The sequence below is a fragment of the Protopterus annectens genome, chromosome 1.part0, assembly GCF_019279795.1.
Source record: "Protopterus annectens isolate FY-2018-M chromosome 1.part0, PAN1.0, whole genome shotgun sequence".
Lineage (NCBI taxonomy): Eukaryota > Metazoa > Chordata > Ceratodontiformes > Protopteridae > Protopterus > Protopterus annectens.
Window position 1 is genome coordinate 1,726,696,094 of NC_056725.1, and position 26,644 is coordinate 1,726,722,737.

Genomic DNA, 26,644 nt, shown 5'->3' on the forward strand with positions numbered 1-26,644 from the left:
AGTTGGTTAGAGAGAAAATTAATTTTGTACATAAAACAGGAAAGAATTCTAAAGTTATAAAAACAACAAGTCAGTGACTTATACAACAGTGTGCAGGGTGTGCTAAAAAGTGTGGGAACTGTTCACAGTGTAAATATATATTCATTGACTATTATTTTAGACAATAGCAACACTAATATTTGATTGATTTATACCATGTTAACTGCAACACCACAAGGGTTGTGCACCTTGCTAAATGTAATGGATGCCCAGACTATTACATTGGAAAAACACAAAGGGTGTTCAGAAGAAGGATTTATGAACACTGTTACGATATTTATAAGGGAAACAATACCAACACTTATTTAAATATTCAGTCAAATGTTTTAATTTTTCAGGTTTTAAATTTGGTTTATTATGACATGTTTTACATGACCAAAAGGGAAGCTGAGAGAGCAAACTAGAATTTAGAGAACTGTTGTGGCAGTTAAGGCTGGATGCTACCACCCCTGCCACAGTTTAAATGATGCTGTGTCTACTGTACCTATATTGAAAATATGTGCTGCAAAGTTGTAAGAATTTAATTTTAGAGGAGCCTGGTGTTAGGTATGGATAAGTTATATACCATGTACTTCAGGGTTTAGGAATGTGTTTTTACATTATGACTTTATGAATCATCTGAAAACTTGTTGTCTAACCTGTAGTATTAGATTGAATATAAAGTGATCTGTCATCAATAATAGCAGTAACACTTATGCAGGCATTAGGGCATCTAAGCACCTGTAACTTTCCAAGGTCACTAGGTCCGTCTGCTTATCCATTAATTGCCCTACTGATATCTTTTGCATATCTGTTTTGACACACTACAATGACAAGTACAAGAGAAATGCCTGAGGCTACTTTTCTAATTTTGAAGTAAAAATTTCTACAGACTGAGTAGAAGAGACTTTTTTCTGTGTGAATGCTTTATTGGATGTTCTTCTTGTTTCACTGTTGCAGTCATTACATTTGGGTTATCCTGCTGGCAGATTGCCCTCAGTCGGCCTGAATTCCAAAGTCTTGGGTCCTGCGTCAGTTGCTGTCACTTCTTCCCTGATGTCAGGTCGTCAGGGGTATAAAAGATGCAGCCGACGCCATTTTTTTCAGTCGTTCTTGCCGCGTGGTGCCCGAAGCAGAAGCAGTTCGCAAGTGCCAGTCGGCTGACTCCTGAGATTTTCGTGTTCGAGTTTCAGATCCGAAGTCTTCATTAAAAGCTAAGTATCCCATTGGGAAACTTTTTTCTTGCTCCAGACCAATGTCAGAGAAAGTTAATAATTGCATTTCTTGTGTGAAGCAAATGCCTCATAAGGACTTTCATTCTTACTGTATTCCTTGCCTAGGCCCTGACCACGACATTTCTAGTTGTCGGTTTTGTGCTAGATTTAACCAACGCACTATTAAACGTTGGTAAGATTTTGCATTAAGCTATTTTGGGCGAAGATTTAATTATACAATGTCATTTGATAGCCATCCGACTACCGGAGTTCACAAAAAATGCAAAGAAAAAGAAAAAGACAGGCAACCGTGGTACAAAACCAATGACAAAGCTTCTCCTAAGCAAGTCGCCAGTTCACCAGTTCTCAGTGATGCGCTTTCGCAGCCCTGACGCCCACTACTTTAGAGTCGCAGGCCGCTACCGACTCCCACGTGGAGTCGGCCAGGTTGCTGGAAACTCAAGGTATTGGAGCCTCGGAGAATATTCCCTCAGATGGGTCCAGAGCCGCTGAGCAGGCATCGGCTTCTGAGGGTGTATTCAGACCTAAACAATTATATATTAAACCGACTTCAAAGGCAAAGACTAAAACACCTTTAAAGGCAAAGCATCAAGTTCACCAGCCACATGGACAGGCCTCCATGCCCAAAAAACAGATGCTCAAAATGGCCAAAGACTTAATTACCTTGATCAGGGTTGCCCATCCCCCTCCTGATAAGAGGTCTAGGCAAGAGACAGACTATGAATCTTCAGATCAGGTTTCCATTTCTTCTGATTCCTCTTCTGATCAGGAATATCCTCTTCCTCCCTATGAGGATTCTGATGCTGAAGAATCAATTCCTTCAGCTTCTCCCCCTGAGGACTACTCTTTTGGGGAAACCTTGCATACCATGAGGGAGCACTTCCACTGGGAGAGCCAAGATTTTTCAGAATCTAAGAAGAGGCTCAGAGGCTTCCTTTTACTACCTCAACACAGGCCTCTAGCTATTCCACCTGTGTTAGACATTGTAGATGATGTGTTCTCAGAGTCTAGTCTGACCCCTGACTCCTTACCTCCAGCTCCTGTTAAGCCGGACAGATACTACAGGGTCCTTGACTCTCATAAATTTCTTTTCAAAAACCCTATTGCAGACCCAGAAACTATTTTTCAGGGACCCAAAGGGGTCAAGGCTTCCATTGCAAAAAAACCCTAACCCCTCTGAAAGGGATTCTAGGGCACTGGATAGATGGGGGAAAAAAAAATTTACACATCTGCTACCTTAGCTATAAATGCCTTAAATTGCCAGTTCCGTATGCTCAAGTATCAGCAAAATATCATGACACTGCTTAAACAAAAATGATGGTAAATTCTGAATGTGGAGAAAACAAAGAAATGCAGGATATATTGCATGCAGCTAAACAAGTTGGAAAGCATACTTTGCAATGTGGTTTTGATTCTCTGGAGGCCTCCTGCAGGGCCGCTGTTACGGGTTCTGTCATTATGAGGCATGCTTGGTTAAAGAAACAAAATCTGCCTGATCATGTTAAAGCAAAATTATTAGATGCTCCATTACAACATGATACCTTGTTTGGTGTTAAGGCAGAAGAGGTGTTAAAGAAAATGGAGGACAAAGCTAAATCTATGCAAATGGTCAAGGATTTCTTACAGGTGCAGCCACCAAGATTTAACAGACACTGGCCTACAAAGAATTGGTCCTTTCCAGTCTCAGACAGACCACAAAGGGGCAGATCCAGATGCCCTATAGGCAGATCACAGCCGCAAGTTCCTACAGGTCTAAGCAATGGGGTGCTTCTACCTCCAAAGGTGGAGAAGACAAATCACAACCATACAGGAAACAGTCCCAATGACTTCCCCCTGCTTGCACCAAGCACTTATCTTCTGGCAGCACCCTTAGGGGGAAAACTAGCACTTTTTTCTCAAAATTGGCACATTATAACCCAGGACAAATGGGTTCTAGACATAGTGTCACAAGGCTACAAGTTTTCACTTCCATACCCTGCCAAGGGCAAACAGTTGGCCAGACCTGCCAAAAAATCAATGGGCAGAGCTCAAAAACAAGTCACAGCTATCATGGACATGAGGGCTATTCAGCAAGTGCCATAGCAAGAGCAGGGACAAGGATTTTACTCAAGACTGTTCTTGGTACCCAGAAAGGACAGAGCATGGAGAGCAATACTGGACCTATCTATTCTAAACACTTTCCTGGACATACCAAAATTCAAGATGTTGACCTTGGAGCAGCTTCTGCCCATGCTGGGCAGCAAGGCTTGGCTTGTGACTTTAGACCTAAAAGAGGCATACCTGCATGTCCCAATCAGACAGTCATGCAGAAGATACCTCATATTCAAGGCTGGCTCAAAGCATTACCAATTCTCTGCACTGCCCTTTGGCTTATCTACTGTGCCCATGCTCTTTACAAAGTGACTGGCACCAGTAATTGCTTACTGCAGACAAAGAGGAATAGAAATATATCCTTACTTGGATGACTGCCTCATACAAGCAGAGAGCAAGGACATTCTACTACAGCATCCGATGTTTGTGAAAAGACTTTTAACATGCCTATGGTACACAGTCAGCAAAAAGAAATCAAAATTAGTACCCTCTCAAGAGATAATATTCCTGGGTGAAAGCTTAAATACAACTGCCCAGATGGCTTATCTCACTCCAGGCAAACAAAGGCAACTGACTACCTATTTCAAGGAAATGGCAACAAAGGCTCAGTTATCTGCAAGAAAAATTCTGCAGGCTTTGGGCTTCATGGCATCCTGCATCTTACTAATTCCATATGCAAGACTGCATATGAGGAAAATTCAACGGTACCTAAAAAGTGTCTGGACACAACATTGCCACAGCCTGGAAACAATGATTACTCTCATTCCCTGCCTGCAACAGGAGTTTCGATGGTGGGCAAAGGCTTATCACCAAAACAAGGGACAGCCATTCTCACTACCCCCAGCCAGGCAGAGCCTAACGATGGATGCATCAGATTATGCTTGGAGGGGAAACATGGCAGGAAGAAGCATTCAGGGCACCTGGTCCACAAACCAAAAGCATCTACATATCAATCAAAAAGAGATGCTGGCTGTTCAAAATGCCCTGACAGCCTTCAAGGATCTACTTCATCCAGGACAACTACTGATAAAGACAGACAACACCACGGTCATGTGGTACATAAACAAGCAGGGGGGCACTCATTCTTACCCCCCTTTGCAGACTAGCCATGGCTTTATGGGACACAGCATTGACTTACCAAGTTCATCTGCAGGCACAATTCCTGCCAGGAAAGGAAAATACTCTGGCAGACGAACTAAGCAGAAACCTCATGGATCCCCACGAATGGCACCTGGATCCACAAGTCTTCAGCATGATAACAAAGAAATGGGGATGCCTGGACATGGATCTATTTGCCTCCCCTCACAACAATCAACTAAAAAGATTCTGCACAAGGACTTATCACAGACAAGCTTGGAAAGTGGATGCCATATCTTTCAACTGGACATACCTATCAGTATATGCCTTTCCTCCACTGCCTCTCCTCCCCAAGGTACTCCTAAAGGTCAGACAGGAGAAACCAAAAATGATTCTGATTGCCCCAGACTGGCCACACCAGTACTGGTATCTGAGCTTAAGGCACTTGTCCCAATACCCAGCCTGGACCTTACCTCAAATACCTCATCTACTGTCCCAGCAAAACAATTGGATTCTGCACAGTCAACTCAGGACCATAAACCTGGCAGCATGGCGGATAATGTAGATATACAAACCATACCTTACAGTAAAGCTGTGATGGATGTCATTTTAGAGGCCAGAAGGCCTAGTACTAGAAAATCCTATGCTGGGAAATGGAAGAGATTTTTGCTTGGAACCAAGCTCAAGGAACTGATACAGCTGTCCCAAATATTCCTCAGATTTTGCAATACTTAACTGAGATGCTGGACAAAGGCCTATATTTTTCATCAGTTAAAATCCATGCCTCTGCCATTTCGGCTCATTACAATACAGAGCCATCACTCTTTTTCTCTCCCTTTATTAAGGCAGTACCACAGATGAGCCAAAAACTTAAGGCCTCCAAGGAGAACGCCAGTACCTGCATGGGACCTCAATTATGTCTTGGAAAAACTCACCTTACCTCCTTTTGAGCCAGCTGCTACTGCAGATATAAAGTTCATATCTTGGAAAACAGCTGTGCTCCTAGCAATAACTTCTGCAAGACGAGTTTCAGAGCTACAGGCTCTCATGGCTGTGGAACCCTTTATCATTTTTTATCCAGACAGGGTCTCTCTGAGAACAAACCCTACCTTTATGCCTAAGGTGTAGCCCTTAACCAAACTATTCATTTGCCAACTTTTTATCCAAATCCACAGAACAAGGGGGAGAAAATTCTGCATTCTTTGGACGTACACAGACAACTTAGATTCTACTTGCACCAAACTAAAAGTTTTCAGAAAGACAGAACAATTACTAGTGGCATATGCCGCAGCATCACAAGGAAAGGCTATCTCCAAGCAGACTATTTCAAAGTGGATAGGTCACTGCATTCATTTCTGCTACTCACAGCATGGCAAACCAGTGCCTAAGGGCATTAGACCACATTCAACCAGAGCTGCAGCCACTTCTGCAGCCTTTCTCAGGGGAGTACCAACCAAAGACATTTTAGAGGCTGCTACTTGGAGTTCAGTGCATACCTTTACAAAACATTACAATCTGCCTCTTTACTCTAAATCCTGGGCAGGGTTTGCCACTGCAGTTCTGCAGGGCCTCATAGCTGCTCCTAATGCTGTTTAGCTCCAGCCCCCCAACCATAGCTTTGGGACTCAACCCAAATGTAATGACTGCAACAGTGAAACATGAAGAACACAGTACAGTTGTGTACACTTACCATAAATGTAGATGTTCGAGTGTATTCACTGTTGCAATCCAGGTTACCCACCCGCCACCCCCCCTTATTTTTGCTGGAACTTATCTTTACTTCTCTAATCTATACAACCTAGGTGATGTATTTGCTTATAGATGAAGGTAAAGCTTATTTTGGTGCATGTATGTTTTATTTACATATTTTAGCCTACCCTTTTGGGGGCACCTGACATCTGGGGCAAGAAAAACTGAAGAAAATGGTGTCGGCTACATCTTTTATACCCCTGACGACTTGGTGAGGGCATCCTGCCAGCAGGATAACCCAAATGTAATGACTGCAACAGTGAATTCACTCGAACATCTACATTTATGGTAAGTGTACACAGCTGTATTTTCTTCACACTCCTTATTTGAGTACTTCTAGGTCCATTTGTGTCTTCTGCTGGAGACTTTTTATTTCACTTTACTGCCCCCTTAGACTTTTTTGCCATTTTCTCATTCCCAACTCCTTGTGCTGCTACTGTTTTCTCTCAGTTTATTTTCCTTGCTTTGTTCCTTCTCAAAATTGTGTTTGTGTGAGCTGCAGGAAAGTCCCCAGGTATAGCTGGTATTCCTGTAGAAGTTTGGAAGATGGGAGGAAAGAAAGTGATAAAGGCCTGCAAGATTTTATTTAACAGTATTTTAAAAGAAGTACCAACATCCTGGAAGAAAGTGATGGTGTCTGTAATACCTAAAGATGGTAAAGGCCCATCAGATCCAGCTTCATACAGGCCCATTCAGTTCTAAACCATGATTATAAAGTGTCTGTCTATAATGTCTAAAAAAAATTACAAAGGTGATGCCAAAATTGATAGATATGGATCAATGTGGTTTTGTAGAGGGGAGGCAAGCATTTTACAACATTAATAGAGCAGTCATGATCCAGAGGGGAAGCAGAATGTAAGAAAATACTGCTGTTGTTGGTGGATCTGGATGCAGAGAAAGCATTTGAGAGAGTAAGTCGGGATTTTATGAGTAGACAATGGAAGTATGTGCATTCCCTGATAAAATTCTAAGGTTGATTAGGAGGATATATGAGTGATCGGAGGTAAAATTTAGAGTGTGGGGGGTCCTTTGTGATAAGTTCTTTTTGAGCAGTGGAATCAGGCAGATGTGTCCGCTTTCCCCTTCTTTTATTTGTGTAACCACTGAAAAAGAAAATAAGTGACTCAGAAATTCAAGGATGAAATTGTTATGATAATCATGAAAAGTTGGTTTTATTTGGAGATTGTGTGTGTGTGTGTCATTGTGTGTGTCTGTGTGTTCAGTTCTAAAGGTCGAAATCTCAAAACTTCGAACTCTGAAAAACAAAGACCAGAGGATCGAGGTTTTGAAATCTCGAACCAATAAAAACAAAAACATCCAAAATGTAAAAACTACTAATTTCATGTTTTTGCAGTGGGCAAGCCCCCTTGCACCCCCACACCCCCTGCTACTTAAATATACCAACTCTGAGATCTCACTACAGTGAAGAGAATGGTAAAGTTCCCGTTCCGCACTTTACGGCGATCTCCATTGAAAAGGTTCAAGATTTCAAAATTTCGATCCTCTGGTCTTAATTATTCAGAGGTTCGATATATATATATGTTTGTGTGTGTGCATATATGCAGCGGTTAGCGTTGCCGTCTCACAGCAAGAGATTCTCTGGTTCGATCCTCGGCTGGGATGCCTTCTGTGTGGAGTCTGCATGTTCTCCCTGTGGTTGCGTGGGTTTCCTCCGGGTTATCCAGTTTCCTCCCACATCCCAAAGACATGCTGTAGGTGGATTGGACACTCTAAATTGGCCCTAGGTGTGAGTGTGTGCGTATGTGTGCCTTCTGTGGAAGGTTGGGCACCGGGCTGGCAACTTGACACTGTAAAACTCCACTGCCAGTCATGAGCAGACAGGTGATCCGCTGTGGCGACCCCTAACCGGGAAAAGCCGAAAGAAGAAGAATATATATATATATATATACACACATACACACACACACACACACACACACGTATGTGTTTGTGTGTCTGTGTATATATGTATGTATATATTTGCTGAGCTTAAACCTTAGAAGGATATTTTCCAGGTTGAAAGTAAGAGGTTCTTTATTTTTGGTTCGGTTTGTTCATTGTGATATGTAAATGATGGGATTGAATCTAACCATAGTCAGAGGTATTTGATGGGTAGGTTTTGTTTGTTGTGTCCTCAGTCAAGCTGGTTGATTGCTATGGATTTATTTTACATGTGAAGTGGATCCTATATGCGTGCTTTGTTTCATTGGGAGTAATTAATAACATATGCTTACAGGGTAATTTTGAGTCTGTAAAGATCTACCTTTAGATGCATTTTTAATAAGAATGGTATTTAGCTCAGATCTGTAAATAACCACACTACTTGCATATGGTGCAAATTATTTATCCAGAAGTATAGATGGGTGATTTCAACTACCCTGGTGTAGACTGGGTGAACTACCAATGTTCCAACTCCTATGCTCAGCGATTCATAGAATCTATAAATTAGAGGGGACAACATATTGGATTTAATCATCACAAATATGGGCGCCCATTGTACCACACCCGTTATCACTCCCTCCTTGGTCAAATCCAACCACAAACTGATAACCCTGGACATCCTCACCCCTCCACCTCCCCCAGTCAAAGAAACCATAGTCAAAAACCTTTCCAAAGCAAACTTCAAACTACTTGCATCCGAAGTGGAAAGCTTCACTATTCCCTTGCATAAGGATAATGATATCCAGGATGCATAATCCTACACCAAGGCACTCTATATGCATCTTCAGGATTGCATGGACGATGCTATCCCAAATAAAACCAAGACTCCTTCCTCAAGCAAGAAGAAACCAGTCTGGTGGACCCAGGCCATATGCAAACTTTACAATAAAAGGAGGAGACTTATACAAAAAAAGCCAAATCTCAAGTAGAAAAATCATTCCTGATCAGCATTAGTAAGAAATTGAGGGCTCTCATCAAGTAAACTAAAGCTAATTTTGAAAAGAAAGTTGCCAAGGATGCCAAAGATAACCATAAGGCCTTCTGTGGCTATGTCAAAAACCTAAATGGCAAAGCTTAGGTCTGTTCTGAGCTAGTACAAAATGGAACAAAATACACTTACCCTTCTGATATTGCCAACATCTTGGCTGACAGGTTCAGTGCAAATTTCTCACACACCCCCACCACCACCACCTACAGGGCCTATTACCATTCCAGGGAATTGTGTAAGTCCAATTATTACTGATACGTTAGTTAACAAGGCTCTGTCTAAAGCTAAAAACACTGCCTCCATGGGACCAGATGGTGTCCCAGGCTGTGTCATACGCAAGCTCCAAAAGGAATTAACCCCGCATCTTAATACCCTGTTCAGTCCCAGCCTCGCCACAGGATATGTGCCCATAGAATGGCGCATGGCAATGGTGGTCCCGCTACACAATCCCTGGGAACTACCGACCAATAAGCCTGACCAGTCTGATCAGTAAGGCTATGGAGCGAATCATTATGGAATTCATAAATGGAGAGATTGGGAACCTCCAGTCACTGGACCCCACACAGTTCGGCTTCGTCAAGGGCAGATCATGCCTCCTGAACCTGGTGGATTTCTTTGAGACAGTTACTCAGGCTATAGATAAGGGAAAAGAGGTACACACGGCTTACCTTGACCTTGCTAAAGCATTTGACACCATTCCCCATTCAGGTATTATTAATAAGCTCACAAGCCTGGGCATAAACCCTTATGTCACAAGATGGATCGCAAACTGGCTCTCAGACAGATCCCGTAAAGTAAGAGTAGCGGGATCTATGTCCGAATCCAGACCAGTAACGAGTGGTGTGCCTCAGGGCTCTGTCCTGGGGCCCCTCCTGTTTGGCATATACTTCTCAGAAGTACAGGCAAACACGGAAGGGCTGTGGCTGACTAAGTTTGCAGACGACTGCAAACTGGGTGCTATAATAGAGTCTCCGGCCAACATGGAGATCCTCCAGAAGGGCCTAAATGAGACTGATGCATGGTATCAAAGCCATGGTCTCAAGCTAAATGCAAAAAAATGTGTAGTAATCCCCTTTGGTAAAAAGAGAGTACCCGCAAACTACAACATAGGAGGTAATCCCCTGAAATCTGAAGAAGAAATAAGGGATCTAGGGACACAAGTAGATAGTCAGCTTTCCTTTGATAACCATGTTGCCAAAGTGGTTAAAAAATCCTTTTATGTGACCTATCTGATCACAAAAGGGTTCGCCTCAAGATCTAAGGATGTAATGGTGCCCCTCTACTCTTCCCTCATCAGACCCATTATTGAGTACAATGCACCAATTGGAATGTACCTGGCTAGACATCTCCAGCAGCTGGAGAGACCGCAGAGGTACCTAACCAAGAGGATTACTGGCCTCAAAGAGTTGCCCTATGCAGCACGATTGAAAAAGCTAAGACTGTTCTCTGTTGCATACCGCTTTCTCAGAGGCGATCTCTGTCTAACGTACAGAGCCATGTCCAACCCAGAATTGTTGAACATGCTCCATCTTAGCAAAACCAAATCTACTCGAGCTACACGCTCTAGGGATATAAACCTCAACACAACAATGAATAGAACATGCTGGAGGGATAGATTCCCTTTGCAGAGACTTCCCTTACTATGGAACAGGGTCCCAGTCTACATAAGACAGAGCCCCTCACTATCACTCTTCAAGAGGAACCTTGATGAGTGGATGGGTAACAGAAAGTTCACACCGGGGATCACACCAACAGCACTACTAGATAGGGACCAAGGGTACTAGCTGCTAGTACAAGGGTCTAGGGAACTACTAAAGGGGCAGTGAATACCGCACAACATGGCTGGGCTAATATATGCCTTCGGGCAGATAGCCCAGTACCAACCTATGAACCTATAGTGGTCTATGCACAGATAGAAGAGTAAAGTTAAGACATTGGCACACCCATAATGAGAGGAATGTAGTGGTTAAAACTCTTTCAACCTCAACTCTACAGCTCTCAACTGGTTCTTTAGGTACCGTACTAATCGACAACAGGCAACTAAATGGGATAATAAACTCTCCACACTCCCAGTCTCCATTGGGGTTCCATCCTTGGCCCTCTCCTTTTTATTATATTCACAAATAGTCTAAACACTGCCAACAAATCATCTTCTATCATTCAGTATGCCAATGATGCTATTCTTATTTGCTCTGCTGCCACACCCCAAAAACTCCAGGATAAACTGCAAAAATCGTTTCTAGATATTGAAAATTACTTAAATGAACTTTAACTCATCCTAAACCCAAACAAATCAAAATTAATGGTCTTCTCCAACAAGAAATCCAAAGCAAGCTCACCTCCTCTCTCCGTCTACCCCACTAATGGCAAACAAAACTTCTTGGTGTCACAATTGACAACAACCTAACATTCGATAAACACATACCACTCACAATTAAAAAAAGTTCACATCAAACTTGGTGAATTATATAAACCCAAACCTTACCTCACTCAAAATGCCAGACTATCCCACCTCCTATCTACTCTCCTCTACTGTTCTCAAATTTTCACTAGGCTGCGTATGTCTGATTTATATCTACTTGATTCCTGCTATAATAAAAGAGCACAATTTGCTGCTAATATACCCATCAAGACCCATCATTGCCTTGCTCTTGAAAAACTACACTGGCTTGAATTTCCCAGTCTGTTATCGCTCAGTCAGCTCACCACTGCATGCTCCATTACCCACAAACCTGAAAACTTCCCTGCTCTCTCCAACCTAGTGCAACTAAATACCAACCCCAGGACCCTTGGCTCATCTGATAAACTTATACTCAAGGTAACTAAGTCCCATAATTACTTTGGTGACTCTCTGGTCTCCTATTAAATAGCCAAACAGTAGAACCTAATACCCCTGAATATACTAAAAAACATGGTCATAGCTTCAAACAAATCCTAAAGGAATACCGTACTCAGCAATGGCTATGCTCCTGTAATACTCCTGGCTAGTTTCTCATGCCATCAATCAAATGTTTCTTTTCTACTATCTTCTCCTTGTCTTACTTCTACCAAATGAAAATACCACAATGGTTTATTTTAGTTATGTATGTAATGAGTTTCATATTACTGTATGTATTAAGGCTTAGGAAATGTAATGTGTTCTGCTTACATTCTCTTTTTGTAAATTGTGGTTGTAGGCAATTGTTAAACTTTTTGTATATTGTTTGTAAAAATTTTGTAATCTTTCATTTTTTTTTGTACTATGGTTATGGAGTTTTTCTCCCCAGATCTCCACTGAAAACAGGCTACTTGCCCAGCCAGGCAGTACCCGGTTAGCAAATGTAAAATAAAGTAAAATAAAATAAATAAAACATATCCAGTTTTTACATGGAAGAATCTTTTGTGAAAGATGTTTAGAACTGCTGTAGCACTTTAGTTGTAAAGCCTGCCTGAAGAAAGCCAGGGACCAAGAATATGATTTGCCAAATCAAAGGTCTTGGTAAAATGAACACAGATGGCTCCAGTTAACCTTTATCTCTCTGCTTTTCAGTATGTTATGGGTCAAGGTCTAGAGGGTTGTCATGTTGCTTCTGCCAGGTTCGTGAACTGTATTGGAATCTTCATACTTTAGAATGTATTTGCATGTTTGGGTGTGAATTTTTTTTGCCATGATTTTTTCTAGGGCTGATAGAACAAAGATGGAAATCTGCTGTGGTTTGGGATGATGAGATTTGGAGAAATGGTCACATGAAGACAGCTTTCCCAGTACCGGGATGTTTGTTTTGGACGTATGATAGACTGAAAATGTGCCAGATGGGCTTTAGAATGAAATCTTTACATTGTTTAATAAATCTTGGTAAGAGACTGTTGAAGGCTGGGGATAATGTGAAGGAAGCCAGCTGACTAATTTACGGTTGAGTTTTAAGCTAAGTTTAGGTATATATGTAGATAAGGTGGAAAAGGGGTGAATCTAAGAGATCTGAATGAAGGAGTTGATGAGAATGACGGGGTCTCTATTTCTTGAAGAGAAATGATTGGGGTAGCTTTATCATTAAACATGGGAAAGGGATATGGTGCTGGAAGTGTTTTCCCAGCGATGTAATTGACTTTTTTCAAGAAGAAAAACTTTGAAGTAATTAAAAGGAAACCCTCTTTATGTATATAAGGAGTTTTGTGCCACTTTATCACATTTTAACAGCATCCCATATAAATATGAATTTGTCCCTTTGATACTAAGAATGATTAGCCCATGAAGGGAACAAAAGATACTTTGTCATCCAGCCATTGGACTAAAAATGTGTAATTTATTTAAGCCTAGTAGTGAGAGGGAAGCGTTGGGCTTTGAAGAAGTTAAGTATGTCAGAGATGGGCTTAGCAGCAGGGAACTATCATTTGTTTAATAGAGAGGAGATCAGTCACTGGCTGCAAGAACTGAAGGTATGGACCTTTTGTTATGCTTTTAATATGAAGATTTTCTAACCACTAACATATGCTGTGTAATTTGTTACAAGGACATTTTAATTATTGCCTATCTTCACTGAATTGCTGTTTATCATCAATGTTTACCTTAATTTGACATAGCTTACTAGATAGATTTTAGGAAAGATGTCATGGTCATTTGGTAACGATACAGTGTACCCAAAGTTCATACCTGTGTAGTTTTTGTATGTGAATACTAAAAAATGAACGTAGCCATTATCTCTGGCTTTTGAGCAAGTTCTCCTTCACTTAATTTTGCATTTAATTTCTGTTTGCCAACTCTCTCATTCTCCTTGTCAGTTTTCTTCTACTATAAATATGCTTCATCTTAGGGACTTCAGTAAGCCTTAACCATGAAGGGGTATCTAAGTTAGTCCTTAGATTGCATCCACCTTTCTTATAATCTTCTCTGCCATCTTCATACTTTAGAATGTATTTGCATGATAGATATCAGAGAGGTGCAGTGTCTCTCTAAGAGCATTCTGGACATCTTTCTGTTTTGTGTTGCACTGGAGCTGCAAGAAGTTTTCTAAGTTTAGTTCTGTGTTGGGTCATATGACGCTGGGTCTTTGTACATAGTTCAGTTATTTTAAAACAATGGGGTCTACCATTATATTTGTATATGTGGTAAGAATAACAAATTAATTATTGTAATTGTGCTGAAAATGTTCATGTGTGTGATTAAGATCATTATATTATGCTTTTGCAGGTACCATCCTAAAACTTAAAGGTGCTATTTTAAGAATGGCTTTTCTAGATGCTTCAGGAAGTTTAATACCACCTGCTTATGAGCCCTGGCAAGAACCTAATGCTCCTGAAGAAAAGGACGAAAAGGACAAGCTGAAAAAACGACGGCCTGTCTCTGTGTCACCCTCAACCTCTCAGGAAATAAGTGAAAATCAGTATGCAGTAATATGTTCTGAAAAACAAGCCGAAGTTGTTTCATTGCCATCTCAGAACTGCATTCATAAACAAAGTATAACAGAAACATCTTTTGTACTGCGAGCTGATATGGTGGCAATGAGCAACAGTATATGCCTTGCATGTTTTTGTGCCAATGGACATATCATGACATTTGGGTAAGATAATCTATGTTCTAAGTAGTCTGGTGTGATGCATTATCTTTTGCAAATTAATCATTTTTGTAATTATGCTGCTTTCCTGTATATAGTATATACAGTCATCTCCACATACTTTTATGAAATGATATTTTAGGAGCAATCCACTGGAGCAGGAAGAAGGTGTGTCCTGCACTGATGTAGAACAAGTTTTGAGTAGTATTCCATGTACAATAGGGCTAGTCTAGAGGATGGAGAAAATGAGGAACTTTGAGTGGCTGTCTCCCCTTCGGGAGGGGAAGAAATATGGAATATATTCCTCTCACTTCCCTCACTTGCCACAGCAGTATGTCTGTTAGAGTAGTAGAGACTTAAGGAGCAGCAGCAGCAGGAGGGAGCTGCAGAAGCAGGAGTATGATTCAGTCATTTTGTAATATTTGCATGGGGCTTGGACAGTAAGCAGCTTATTCACCAGCATTATTGTAGCATCCACCAAAAGGGAGAGGTGGGATAGAGGTGGAAGCTTAGGAAACATGCTCCATTTTTGCAGTATGATGACATCACTCCACTCCCACTGAATGTTTCTTCCATTAAGGGAATGAATGAAACAAAAAGGATCTTTGGGAAGAGAAATAATGCAAGATCAGCTGAGCTGGAGCACAGCTGTATGTAGAAATGTATAAAAAAGCTCTTAATTGTGCAGTGATTATTTGGCTTTGTCAAAATATGTCTTTGTTTATAGGATCATAGGAGGTTACTACGCCATCAACCTGGCGGACATTTCAAGCCTAGCCATTTCATCCCAATGTAATACCATAGATACTTTAGTCAATACGCAAGACTGTGTTTATTATTGACTGCCCATGTCCTGGAGGGTTGTGGGAGCTACTCCTAGTAAGAATTTACGGTGCCCCATCTACTCGTTCAGGTTCCTTTTGAATAGTATCGTAGCGGTGCTTTGCTTCACATGAATTGGCAGCCTATTCCAAAGATGCGGCAGTCACTAGGAGACAAATCTGTTCCTCCAGCACATCCTAGTCAAGTAAAAGGCCATATTTAGGTCCCTGGAATGGGTATCTCTAGTCCCGTTTGATTTACCAATGTGAGGCAAATTCATTAGTTTTGGGTTGGAGATTGCTGTGTAAGCCAGGCACGTGTCTCCCCTAAGAAGTCTATATGATACTGAGTATAGTAACAGGAACTTTAGTCGGTGTGTGTTTATGCTGGAGTCCCTTGATATTCTTAGTTAGAAACCTTTGATTTCTCTCCAATTGTTGCAGGTGCATTGCATGGTACATGCCAAAAGGGACGTTGTACTGAATTATAAGACTGATTAGTGACGAGTATAGAGGGGTTATAACCACCTTTGCTAGTCACGTGTGCTACGTAGGAAAGCCTTCTTTACTACAGTAGACACATGGTGGTCAGAGTTAAGGTCGCAGTTTACTTGTGATCCCAGATCTCTTACCACTTTTTAGGGTACATAGGGTATTGTTTTTAATTTGTTGTACATTTCTTTGCATTCAGTTTGAGACCATGTCTAAGACACCAGTTGTTGGTCTGTGTAAGACCCTCAAGAAGTATACTGACATCATTTGAGTATTCAGTAATTGTACCCAGTTTGCAGTTGTCTGGAAACTTGGTCAGCCACAGCCCCTTAGTTTTGGCCTGAACTTCTGAGAAGTATGTACCAAACAGTAGGGGGCACACCACTGACCCTTGAGGCACCCCTCAGTGTGTGACCAGTTTGTGAGCCAGTTGGCAACCCATCTTACAACAAAGGGGTTTACATTCCGTTTAACTTTATCAGTAATGCCTAAGTGTGGGATTGTGTCCAAAGGCCTTTGCCAAGTCAAGGTATGCTGTGTGCACAGATTTCCCCTCGTCTGTGGCCTTGGTCACACAATGGACATATCATGACATTTGGGTAAGATAATCTATGTTCTAAGTAGTCTGGTGTGATGCATTATCTTTTGCAAATTAATCATTTTTGTAATTGTGCTGCTTTCCTGTATATAGTATATACAGTCATCTCCACATACTTTTATGAAATGATATTTTAGGAGCAATCCACTGGAGCAGGAAGAAGGTGTGTCCTGCACTGATGTAGAACAAGTTTTGAGTAGTATTCCATGTACAATAGGGCTGGTCTAGAGGATGGAGAAAATGAGGAACTTTGAGTGGCTGTCTCCCCTTCGGGAGGGGAAGAAATATGGAATATATTCCTCTCACTTCCCTCACTTGCCACAGCAGTATGTCTGTTAGAGTAGTAGAGACTTAAGGAGCAGCAGCAGCAGGAGGGAGCTGCAGAAGCAGGAGTATTATTCAGTCATTTTGTAATATTTGCATGGGGCTTGGACAGTAAGCAGCTTATTCACCAGCATTATTGTAGCATCCACCAAAGGGGAGAGGTGGGATAGAGGTGGAAGCTTAGGAAACATGCTCCATTTTTGCAGTATGATGGCATCACTCCACTCCCACTGAATGTTTCTTCCATTAAGGGAATGAATGAAGCAAAAAGGATCTTTGGGAAGAGAAATAATGCAAGATCAGCTGAGCTGGAGCACAGCTGTATGTAGAAATGTATAAAAAAGCTCTTAATTGTGCAGTGATTATTTGGCTTTGTCAAAATATGTCTTTGTTTATAGGATCATAGGAGGTTACTACGCCATCAACCTGGCGGACATTTCAAGCCTAGCCATTTCATCCCAATGTAATACCATAGATACTTTAGTCAATACGCAAAACTGTGTTTATTATTGACTGCCCATGTCCTGGAGGGTTGTGGGAGCTACTCCTAGTAAGAATTTACGGTGCCCCATCTACTCGTTCAGGTTCCTTTTGAATAGTATCGTAGCGGTGCTTTGCTTCACATGAATTGGCAGCCTATTCCAAAGATGCGGCAGTCACTAGGAGACAAATCTGTTCCTCCAGCACATCCTAGTCAAGTAAAAGGCCATATTTAGGTCCCTGGAATGGGTATCTCTAGTCCCGTTTGATTTACCAATGTGAGGCAAATTCATTAGTTTTGGGTTGGAGATTGCTGTGTAAGCCAGGCACATGTCTCCCCTAAGAAGTCTATATGATACTGAGTATAGTAACAGGAACTTTAGTCGGTGTGTGTTTATGCTGGAGTCCCTTGATATTCTTAGTTAGAAACCTTTGATTTCTCTCCAATTGTTGCAGGTGCATTGCATGGTACATGCCAAAAGGGGCATTGTACTGAATTATAAGACTGATTAGTGACGAGTATAGAGGGGTTATAACCACCTTTGCTAGTCACGTGTGCTATGTAGGAAAGCCTTCTTTACTACAGTAGACACATGGTGGTCAGAGTTAAGGTCGCAGTTTACTTGTGATCCCAGATCTCTTACCACTTTTTAGGGTACATAGGGTATTGTTTTTAATTTGTTGTACATTTCTTTGCATTCAGTTTGAGACCATGTCTAAGACACCAGTTGTTGGTCTGTGTAAGACCCTCAAGAAGTATACCGACATCATTTGAGTATTCAGTAATTGTACCCAGTTTGCAGTTGTCTGGAAACTTGGTCAGCCACAGCCCCTTAGTTTTGGCCTGAACTTCTGAGAAGTATATACCAAACAGTAGGGGGCACACCACTGACCCTTGAGGCACCCCTCAGTGTGTGACCAGTTTGTGAGCCAGTTGGCAACCCATCTTACAACAAAGGGGTTTACATTCCGTTTATTAACTTTATCAGTAATGCCTAAGTGTGGGATTGTGTCCAAAGGCCTTTGCCAAGTCAAGGTATGCTGTGTGCACAGATTTCCCCTCGTCTGTGGCCTTGGTCACATTTTTGAAGAAATCCACCAGGTTTAACAGGCATGATCTGCTCTTGATGAAGCCAAATTGGGCAGTCCCAGGATTTGGAGGTCGCTTATGTCTTTATTTATGAGATCCATGATATGTTCCATGGCTTTACAGATGAGGGTGGTCAGACTTGTGGGTCCATAATTCCCTGGGTCTGTTGTTAAGTCACCTCTGTGGAGGGGAATGACTGTTGCTGTGCTCCATTCCATAGGAACAAAGCCAGTGATTAGGCTGTGATTGACTAGGGTACTTAATGGTGATGCTAATTATTCTCTTAATTTGTTTAGAAGACAGCTAGGGATGCCATCTGGTCCCATAGAGTCTGTGTTTTTTGCCTTAGATAAGGCTTTAATGACCTGCTCTTCGGATATGTAGGGTGTGGCAAAAGTTGGGGGTAAGGGTTGTGATAAGTTTGGAGGGTATAAGAGAGTGAAATTATGGCCAAATCTGTCCGCTAGCAGGTTTGCTATCTCTATGGGATCAGTGTGTGTACTACCATTAGTCACTAGTTCAGCACATGCATGGGTCCTACCTTAGGTAGCTGTAAAAGACCTTATGATTATCCTTGGCTGTGATTGCTAAGTTTTCTCTCAAAATTACCCTTAGAGGATTTGACATGTTGTCTTATTTGCCTGGTGAGGCTGCGGAGGGTGCTTTTCCATTGTTGTGACTTTGCCTTAGTTTTCTTAGACAGCAACTTTTTGCATTTGTTGTAAAGTTTGTTGATGCTGGATGTCCACCAGGGCAGCTTTTTTTTTTTTACGTGGGACTCTGGCTTTGATTCTCTCTGGAATAGCCAAGTGTATATACTTATACAAGTGCTTGTTCAGGCATTAGTGTAAGCTTCGGTGTAGTTACCACTTCCAGCTGGGGTTGGAGCTTGGAATGCATTTATACCTTACCCTAGGAGGGTATAGTTTGCTTTGGTGAAGTTTTTTAGTCTGACTTTGCCCTTTGTGAGCTCTGCTGTTAGTGCCAGTTTGAAGGTGACTGATCTATGGTCCGATTTAACTAATGAGAGTCCAACAGTAGCGATGGTGCATCTGTTTGTCACGTTAGTGGGAACCAGATCTGTTATGTTTGCTCCTTTTGTTAGGGTGTGAACAATTTGTTCCAGGGCATTTGAGTTAACAAAGTCAAGGAACGTTTGCACTAGTGAGTTAGGACTAGAGTAGGTTTCCCAGTTGATGGTAGGATAATTGAAATCCCCCACGACCAAAGTGTTTGACAGTGTTTGGAATGACTCCAGTTTGGTCAAGCAGGCTTTGTGCGCATCATGATCCATGGAGGGAGATCTATAACTAGCTATGACTTGAATGAGGGTCTTAGCTGCTGTAATCTGAATATGGATTCACTCCATGGAGTTGTCCAGTCTAACTAGTCGAGGGGTGAATTTATCTCTAATATAGACAGAAACACTGCCTCCTTTTCTTCTCACACATTCATTTTGTGGTCTGAAGGTGTAGAAGGGATTGTAGGTGTGCAAGGTTGGGGTAATCTCTGAGGACTTGAACCAGATTTTTGTGACTGCGCAGACATCTACATCCTCCAGTGATAGAAGTGCTTCCAGGATGTGCAGTTCTTGGTTTAAGCTCCTAGCATTTAGCAACATAACTAAGTCAGGTTATTTAATGCCTAAATTCATAGAGTACTAATCCAGCATTGAAATATTAAAACAAGAGGTTGTAGAGGGGGTTGAACTGCACTCAAACAAACTAGAGAGAGAGAGAAAAGAGTTAAATCAGATTGCTCCATTACTCGTAATTTGCATGGGATCCTCCAGATGAAAAGCCAAACTGTATGTCCAGCTTTTGCTAGAAACAGATTGTCATGGCTGTAGAGGTGCAATATCTAGTTAGCAGAAGACATCAGGTTGCTTGTCATTTCTCTGATAGCATTTTCTACAGGTACCATAGTATTTAAATAGAAATTAATTTGAGATTTCAAAAATAAAAATCTGTGCCTAAAAGTATTCCATTCTGCTTGCTTTTCTACTGAATGACTTCTTTGGAGGTAAACTATATATCCTTCTATTGTAAACTCTGTCCGGCCATGATATGTTTGCTTTTATTTTACATTTGAATTAACATTGTGTAAGAGGTTGGACCGCCTTTTCTTGAAAACAAAAGGTTTAACTGCAGTAATCCTTCATTCTTCAAACTGTGGGAGCATACCACTCAACTTCTTTGCTCAAGAGTTCAGGACAGAGCAAAAAATAATGGAGGGTCAGTGGCACAAAATCAAGAACAAAATTTTAACTGCAACTCCAATTCACTTAAAAAAATTTATAGAACAGCATGTTTTACATCAATATGCATTTACTGAATAATGCAAAGTAAGAAACTCTGTTGTTTGGTATTATTGATTGACTGTAATCCTTGGTGATTCGTCAGAAAACTGAACATTTTATGAGGGTCAAGGCAAAAATATGAAGTAAAATTAGGGATGATCTGCCAAATCAGAACAGCTGAGAGGTATGTGTACACACTTTCCTTGCTCAGACTGGAAAAAGGTACATCTGCATCTATATGTGTTACAGTGGAGTCACATATAACTACAGTGTTTAGTTGGGGTAGATGACTGCCTTACGGGCTCAGCATCTGTGATTGCAGGACTCTTGTGCTGTGTGAAGAGATGAGCTTAACTTGCTGAATGTGTTATTTGCTTGTGTTGTGTTTTTGAAGTCTTTGATGTTTAGGCAAATTAATCTTTAGAACCCCCACTGTGTGTATTGCAGTGGATTGGTGAGATATGGTGTACTGCTAAAAACTTTGTTGTGTGAGTTTACTGTGTGCGAGATTTTTGCTTCCAAGGATGATGTATATCTACATCTCTCACACACTGTGTTATACTGCTGTGTTATCAATGATCATAAGACATCATGAAACCTTTCTTACACTGCCTCAAGATACCCATCTCAGTTAAGCTGGCTATAGAAGTTGTGGAAAAGTGATGGTTCATGGTTTCAATAGGAATGTCTTGGGGACAGGGGTAGCTGTAACTGCTTGGAGTTTAGTTTGTTTAGGGTAATGTCTTGGTGGACTTGCTGCTGAATATTTAAAATACAATACAAATTGGGGGAGGTAGGTTGTATAGTGAAGCTTATGATTCTAAATGCCTGTGTCTGTACAGTGCAGCCAACCATACCACAGTGTGAGGGACAGGGTCACATTAAACCGTCATGTTTATAACACAGAAAATAAGCAACAAAAAAACTCAACTGAGCACACCACCCAATAGTATGATGCTTGACTTTAGTCTGTATAGCAATTAATGACCACAAATAGGCTAAAAACCTTCTTCTGCCACCAGAAGGAACCAGTAAACTAATATAGCAAAACTCACTATTTTAGCACTAAAAACAGTGCAAGCAGCATCAGTGCACTCACTGTAAAGCAGTTTCATCAAAGTTGTCTTAGTCTAGTGAATAGCTTAAGAGAAGAGACTTTGCAAAATGATGTCAGTAACCAATAAACGGGGAAGGAATTATGTTGTCAAACTGTCATAACAGGCAGGCAACAACTGATACACAGGATTTAAGAGCACAGCTACATTAAGGTGGATCAGAAGGAAGAACTGTTGCATCTTTAGCTCTGTGCTGATTGACCTGGAACTAGGCTGACATACAGTAGTTAATCCACTTAAATAGCAAAATGCAGTGCAATTGTCTACTGGAATTACTAATATAGACTTAAAGACCTTAGCTAAAACAGATACAAACTGTTAAAATGAACTTAAAAATATATATCTGTATGTTTTCCCCAACAACTGTAGGTCAGATAGGCAAGAGTATATGTGACTTTACAAATTTCTGTACACAACTGTCAAACTAATTTATGGTGTGAATTGTTAAATTTAGTGTTTGGAAGTTGCCCTTTGATGACAGTCTCTATAGACAAAAATCAGGATTGGAACTGAAAGCACTGTGCGCTCCGGTGTTTGCTAACATTTTTCTGGCTCAGAAGTGGAACATTTGTATCAAACAAAAGGCTATCAAAAAGTACTGTTTTACCAATGTTAGATAAGATAGATAGGACTCCTTTATTGTCATTGCACAAGTACAAAGAAATTTGTAGCAATTATCCTAAGATACAGTCACATATAATGAACATGACTAAGTAAGAGAATACAATATAATGCAATGCAATACAGTAAACAACTAAGTTATTGCACTTGGGTATATTGCACATGAAAGGAATAAATTAAGGTGCGCAGGAATGTAAACATGTACCTTATAGTGCAATTGGCTATTATCTGTGATCAGTGTGGGTACTTAGCATTGTTCAGTTCACTTGTGGCTCTGGGATACAAACTGTTCTTAAGTCTGTTTGTCCGAGATGGAATGGACCTGAACAGTCTGCCAGAAGGCAGCAGCTCAAACAGGTGATGGCCAGGGTGAGAAGGGTCTTTGAAGATGTTGGTTGCCCTGTTGAGACAGCAAGAGCTGAAGAGTTCCTCCAAACAGGGCAGTGATCAGCCATTGATTTTCTGGACAGAGTTAATGATCCTTTGAAAGGCCTTCCGGTCTGCTGCTGCGCCATTGGCAAACCACGTGGAACTGCAGTATGTCAACACACATTCAATAAAACAGTGGTAAAAAGACACCCGTAGCTTTTCCTGCAAATTGTTTTTCCTGAGGATCCTCAGGAAATGGAGTCCCTGCTGTGCCTTTCTGACTGCCTCCATGGTGTTTATGAACCAAGGGAGATCTTGTGTCACACGTACACCTAGAAACCTGAAGGCAGGAACCCTTTCCATGCAGTCTCCATTGACGTGCATTGGGTTATGATCTGCATTGTGCCTCCAGAAATCTATTCTTTTGTTCTTTTGTTTTGGCAGAGTTCAGGGCAGTGTTGTTCTTAGTACACCATACAGCCAATCTTTGAACTTTATTTAGATATACTGATTCATGTCTGCCTGAAATAAGTCCAACCACTGTGGTGTCATCCATAAACTTAATGATAGTATTAGTAGAATGAGGGGGGACACAATCATGGGTGTAAAGAGTATACAGAAGGGGACTCAGCACACATTCTTGTGGGACACCAGTGTTTAGCCTGAGAGTGGAGGAGAGACAAGGGCCTAGTTTAGCCATATGAGGAATATTAGTCAAAAAGTCTTTAATCCAATGGCAGGTAGGTTCTGAAAGTCCTAGACCAGTGAGTTTAGTGACCAGTATATCCAGGATAACTGTGTTAAAAGCTGAACTAAAGTTTACAAAGAGCATCCTCACATAGCTCCCCTGCTGCTCAAGATGGCAAAATGCCATGTGTAAGGCAGTGGCGATGGTATATTCCACAGACTTGTTTGCTCTGTAAGCATACTGGTGTGCATCCGAGATAATGGGGAGACTGTCCTTGATGTGTCACAGAACCAGTTCAAAACACTTCATGATGACTGGAGTAAGTGCCACTGGATGGTAGTCATCAAGACTACTGGTGACAGGCTTCTTTGGCAGTAGAATGATCATAGTTGACTTCAGACAAGATGTAGACAAATAACCCCAGCAACAACAAACAGCAGATCCAAATATATGATAAACCCAAAAGGCGGAAGGCAAACACCAAACTTCAAAACAGGAACTATGCTTTTATTAAAACGTGAGCGCTTTTGCGGTACAAATCACCACTTCTTCAGACATATAACAACTGAATAAAACCATGCTTTATATACTATACATTCAATAAATTTTAATTAACTTCCCTCCAAATCAATTAAGATCTAGCTTAATTTTAAAGTAATAGGACATATTCAAAACAGTCACCTTAATGCCTACGACATAAAGCATAAAACTGCTTGAGCTTCTTAGATTTTAAAACAGGTTTAATAGGGACTGTGAGTCATTAAGTCCCAATTCCCTATGAGCTGCTAACCTTAATGTCAATTTCAAGTCTGTATATTCAGTGGCATTAGTAACTAATCCAAATTGTCCATTGTCTTGCATTGCATTTAAGACTTGAAACATAAATACATGATCACTCACATTTTCAAGTGTGTATAGCCAAGGCACTGTATGTTAAAACTTTTTTAGTACAATAGATGTGGTCCCTAACCCATTCTTTCAAGTGCCGGTTCGTTTTACCTACATAAAAATGAAAACATACTACACAATGTGCTGCATATACAAGGTTCATGGTGTTACAATTTGCTGTTGATCGTAATTCCCATAGCCACCCTGTCACTGGATGTTTAAAAAATCTTGATTCATCGATGTAAATACAATAGGTACAGGACCCACACTTATGTGTCCCTCCTGGCAAGGATGTATGCTGTAACTTTGGATAGCACAAAAGCTGTTTTAGGTTCCTCTTGTTTCTGTACACAAATCTAGGTGAAGAACCTACTATGTCAGACGTTTTAGGATCAACCAATAAAATCGGCCAATTATTAAGAACTATACGTCTAACTAAATAATGTAACAGTAGTCTTGGGGAATGGCTCATTACGTACTAAGATACATAGGAAGGATTGTTACACACCATCCTTTTTACACAGGAAAAGCATGCATCCACAACATGTATTTTCGAATATTGTTACTGGACGAGGGATAAGGATTTCTCGTCTTTCTTGTGATGAGATGGACTTTGCAAATGAGTTGGAGTATTTAAAGGATGCATTCACTAATAGAGGTTACATATTAGAAGAGGTTAATAGAGCTTTGATAAAAGTCCCATGTGAACGGGGAGCATGTGCTAATCCTTATTACTCAGAAAGGACATCTGATATGAATGAACATACATTAACTGTACCAACACAGTTACCTTTAGTGGTCTCATGCACTCAGGATAATGATTTAGTTAGACGTATAGTTCTTAATAATTGGCCAGTTTTATTGGTTGATCGTAAAATGTCTGACATAGTAGGTTCTTCACCTAGATTTGTGTATAGAAATAAGAACCTAAAACAACTTCTGTGTTGTACAATGTTACAGCATACATCCTTGCCAATAATAGGAGGGACACATAAGTGTGGGTCCTGTGCCCATTGTATTTACATTGATGAATCGAGATTTTTTTTAAACATCCAGTGACAGGGAGGCTATGGGAATTATGATCAATAGCAAATTGTAATACCATGAACCTTGTATATGTAGCACATTGTGTAGTATGTTTTAATTTTACCCCTTGGTAAAACAAACCTGCACTTGAAAGAAAGGGTTAGGGACCACATCTATTGTACTAAAAAAGATTTAACATATAGTGCCTTGGCTAAACACACACTTGAAAATGGGAGTGATCATATATTTATGTTTCAAGCCTTACATGCAATACAAGGCAATGGACCATTAGGATCAGTTATTAATATCACTGAATATACAGAATTGAAATGGACATTAAGGTTAGCAGCTCATAGGGAATTGGGACTTAATGACTCCGTCCCTATTAAACCTGTCTTAAAATCTAAGAAGCTCAAGTAGTTTTATGCATTTATGTAGTAGGTATTAAGGTGACTGTTTTGAATATGTACCATTACTTTAAAATTAAGCTAGACCTTAATTGATTTGGAGGGAAGTTAATTAGCATTTATTGAATGTATAGTATATAAATCATGGTTTTACTCAGTTGTTATATGTCTGAAGAAGCGGTGATTTGTACCGCGAAAGCTCTCACATTTTAATAAAAGCATTATTCCTGTTTTGAAGTTTGGTGTTTGCTTTCCACCTTTTGGGTTTATCGTATATTTACTGGATTAGCTGTTTGTTGCTGCTGGGGTTATTTGTCTACATTGGTGTTCAGCATTTATGACAGAGGGCAACACTATCAATATGGACAGAAACTCGTCTGGTAATCTAAACAATGTTGAAGGTAACCGGCTACTGAACTTTATGATGGGTCAATCTAATTCGCTGTTGATGGGTGAATCACTGCATAATGAAAGTGAACCTATACAAACTGGTACAGCTACTCTAAAGGTATGTGAACTTAAGCAAAACATAGAGAATGAACTATATTGAGTTAAGAGGCTTCAATGCCAATGCTTTCATTTTGAAGCCTGTCTTACTATGAATGTTGTACCAAGGGGACTTTGGGTCCTTAATATGCCCACCTATGGAGATACTTATCCCCAGCTTTTAGCACAATAGCAGCAGATCAATTTGGAAATGAGCAGGGCATACCTTTGGCTGCTCATAGACTTTTTCAGCCTATAGAGGTGGAGCTCATAAGTAACATTCAACAGCGGCAAAATTAACTGATTGCAG

General features: G+C 40.7%; 1 protein-coding gene across 2 annotated transcripts in view; it reads left to right on the forward strand.

Annotated features, from left to right (window-relative positions):
• STXBP5 (syntaxin binding protein 5) overlaps positions 1–26,644 on the forward strand; it is a 3,006,986-nt gene that overhangs the window by 2,788,925 nt on the left and 191,417 nt on the right. For both annotated transcript variants that reach the window (XM_044068842.1, XM_044068850.1), the window contains one exon: positions 14,267–14,636. In XM_044068842.1, the coding sequence (XP_043924777.1) occupies positions 14,267–14,636 (370 nt within the window). The remainder of the gene's footprint in view (positions 1–14,266; positions 14,637–26,644) is intronic.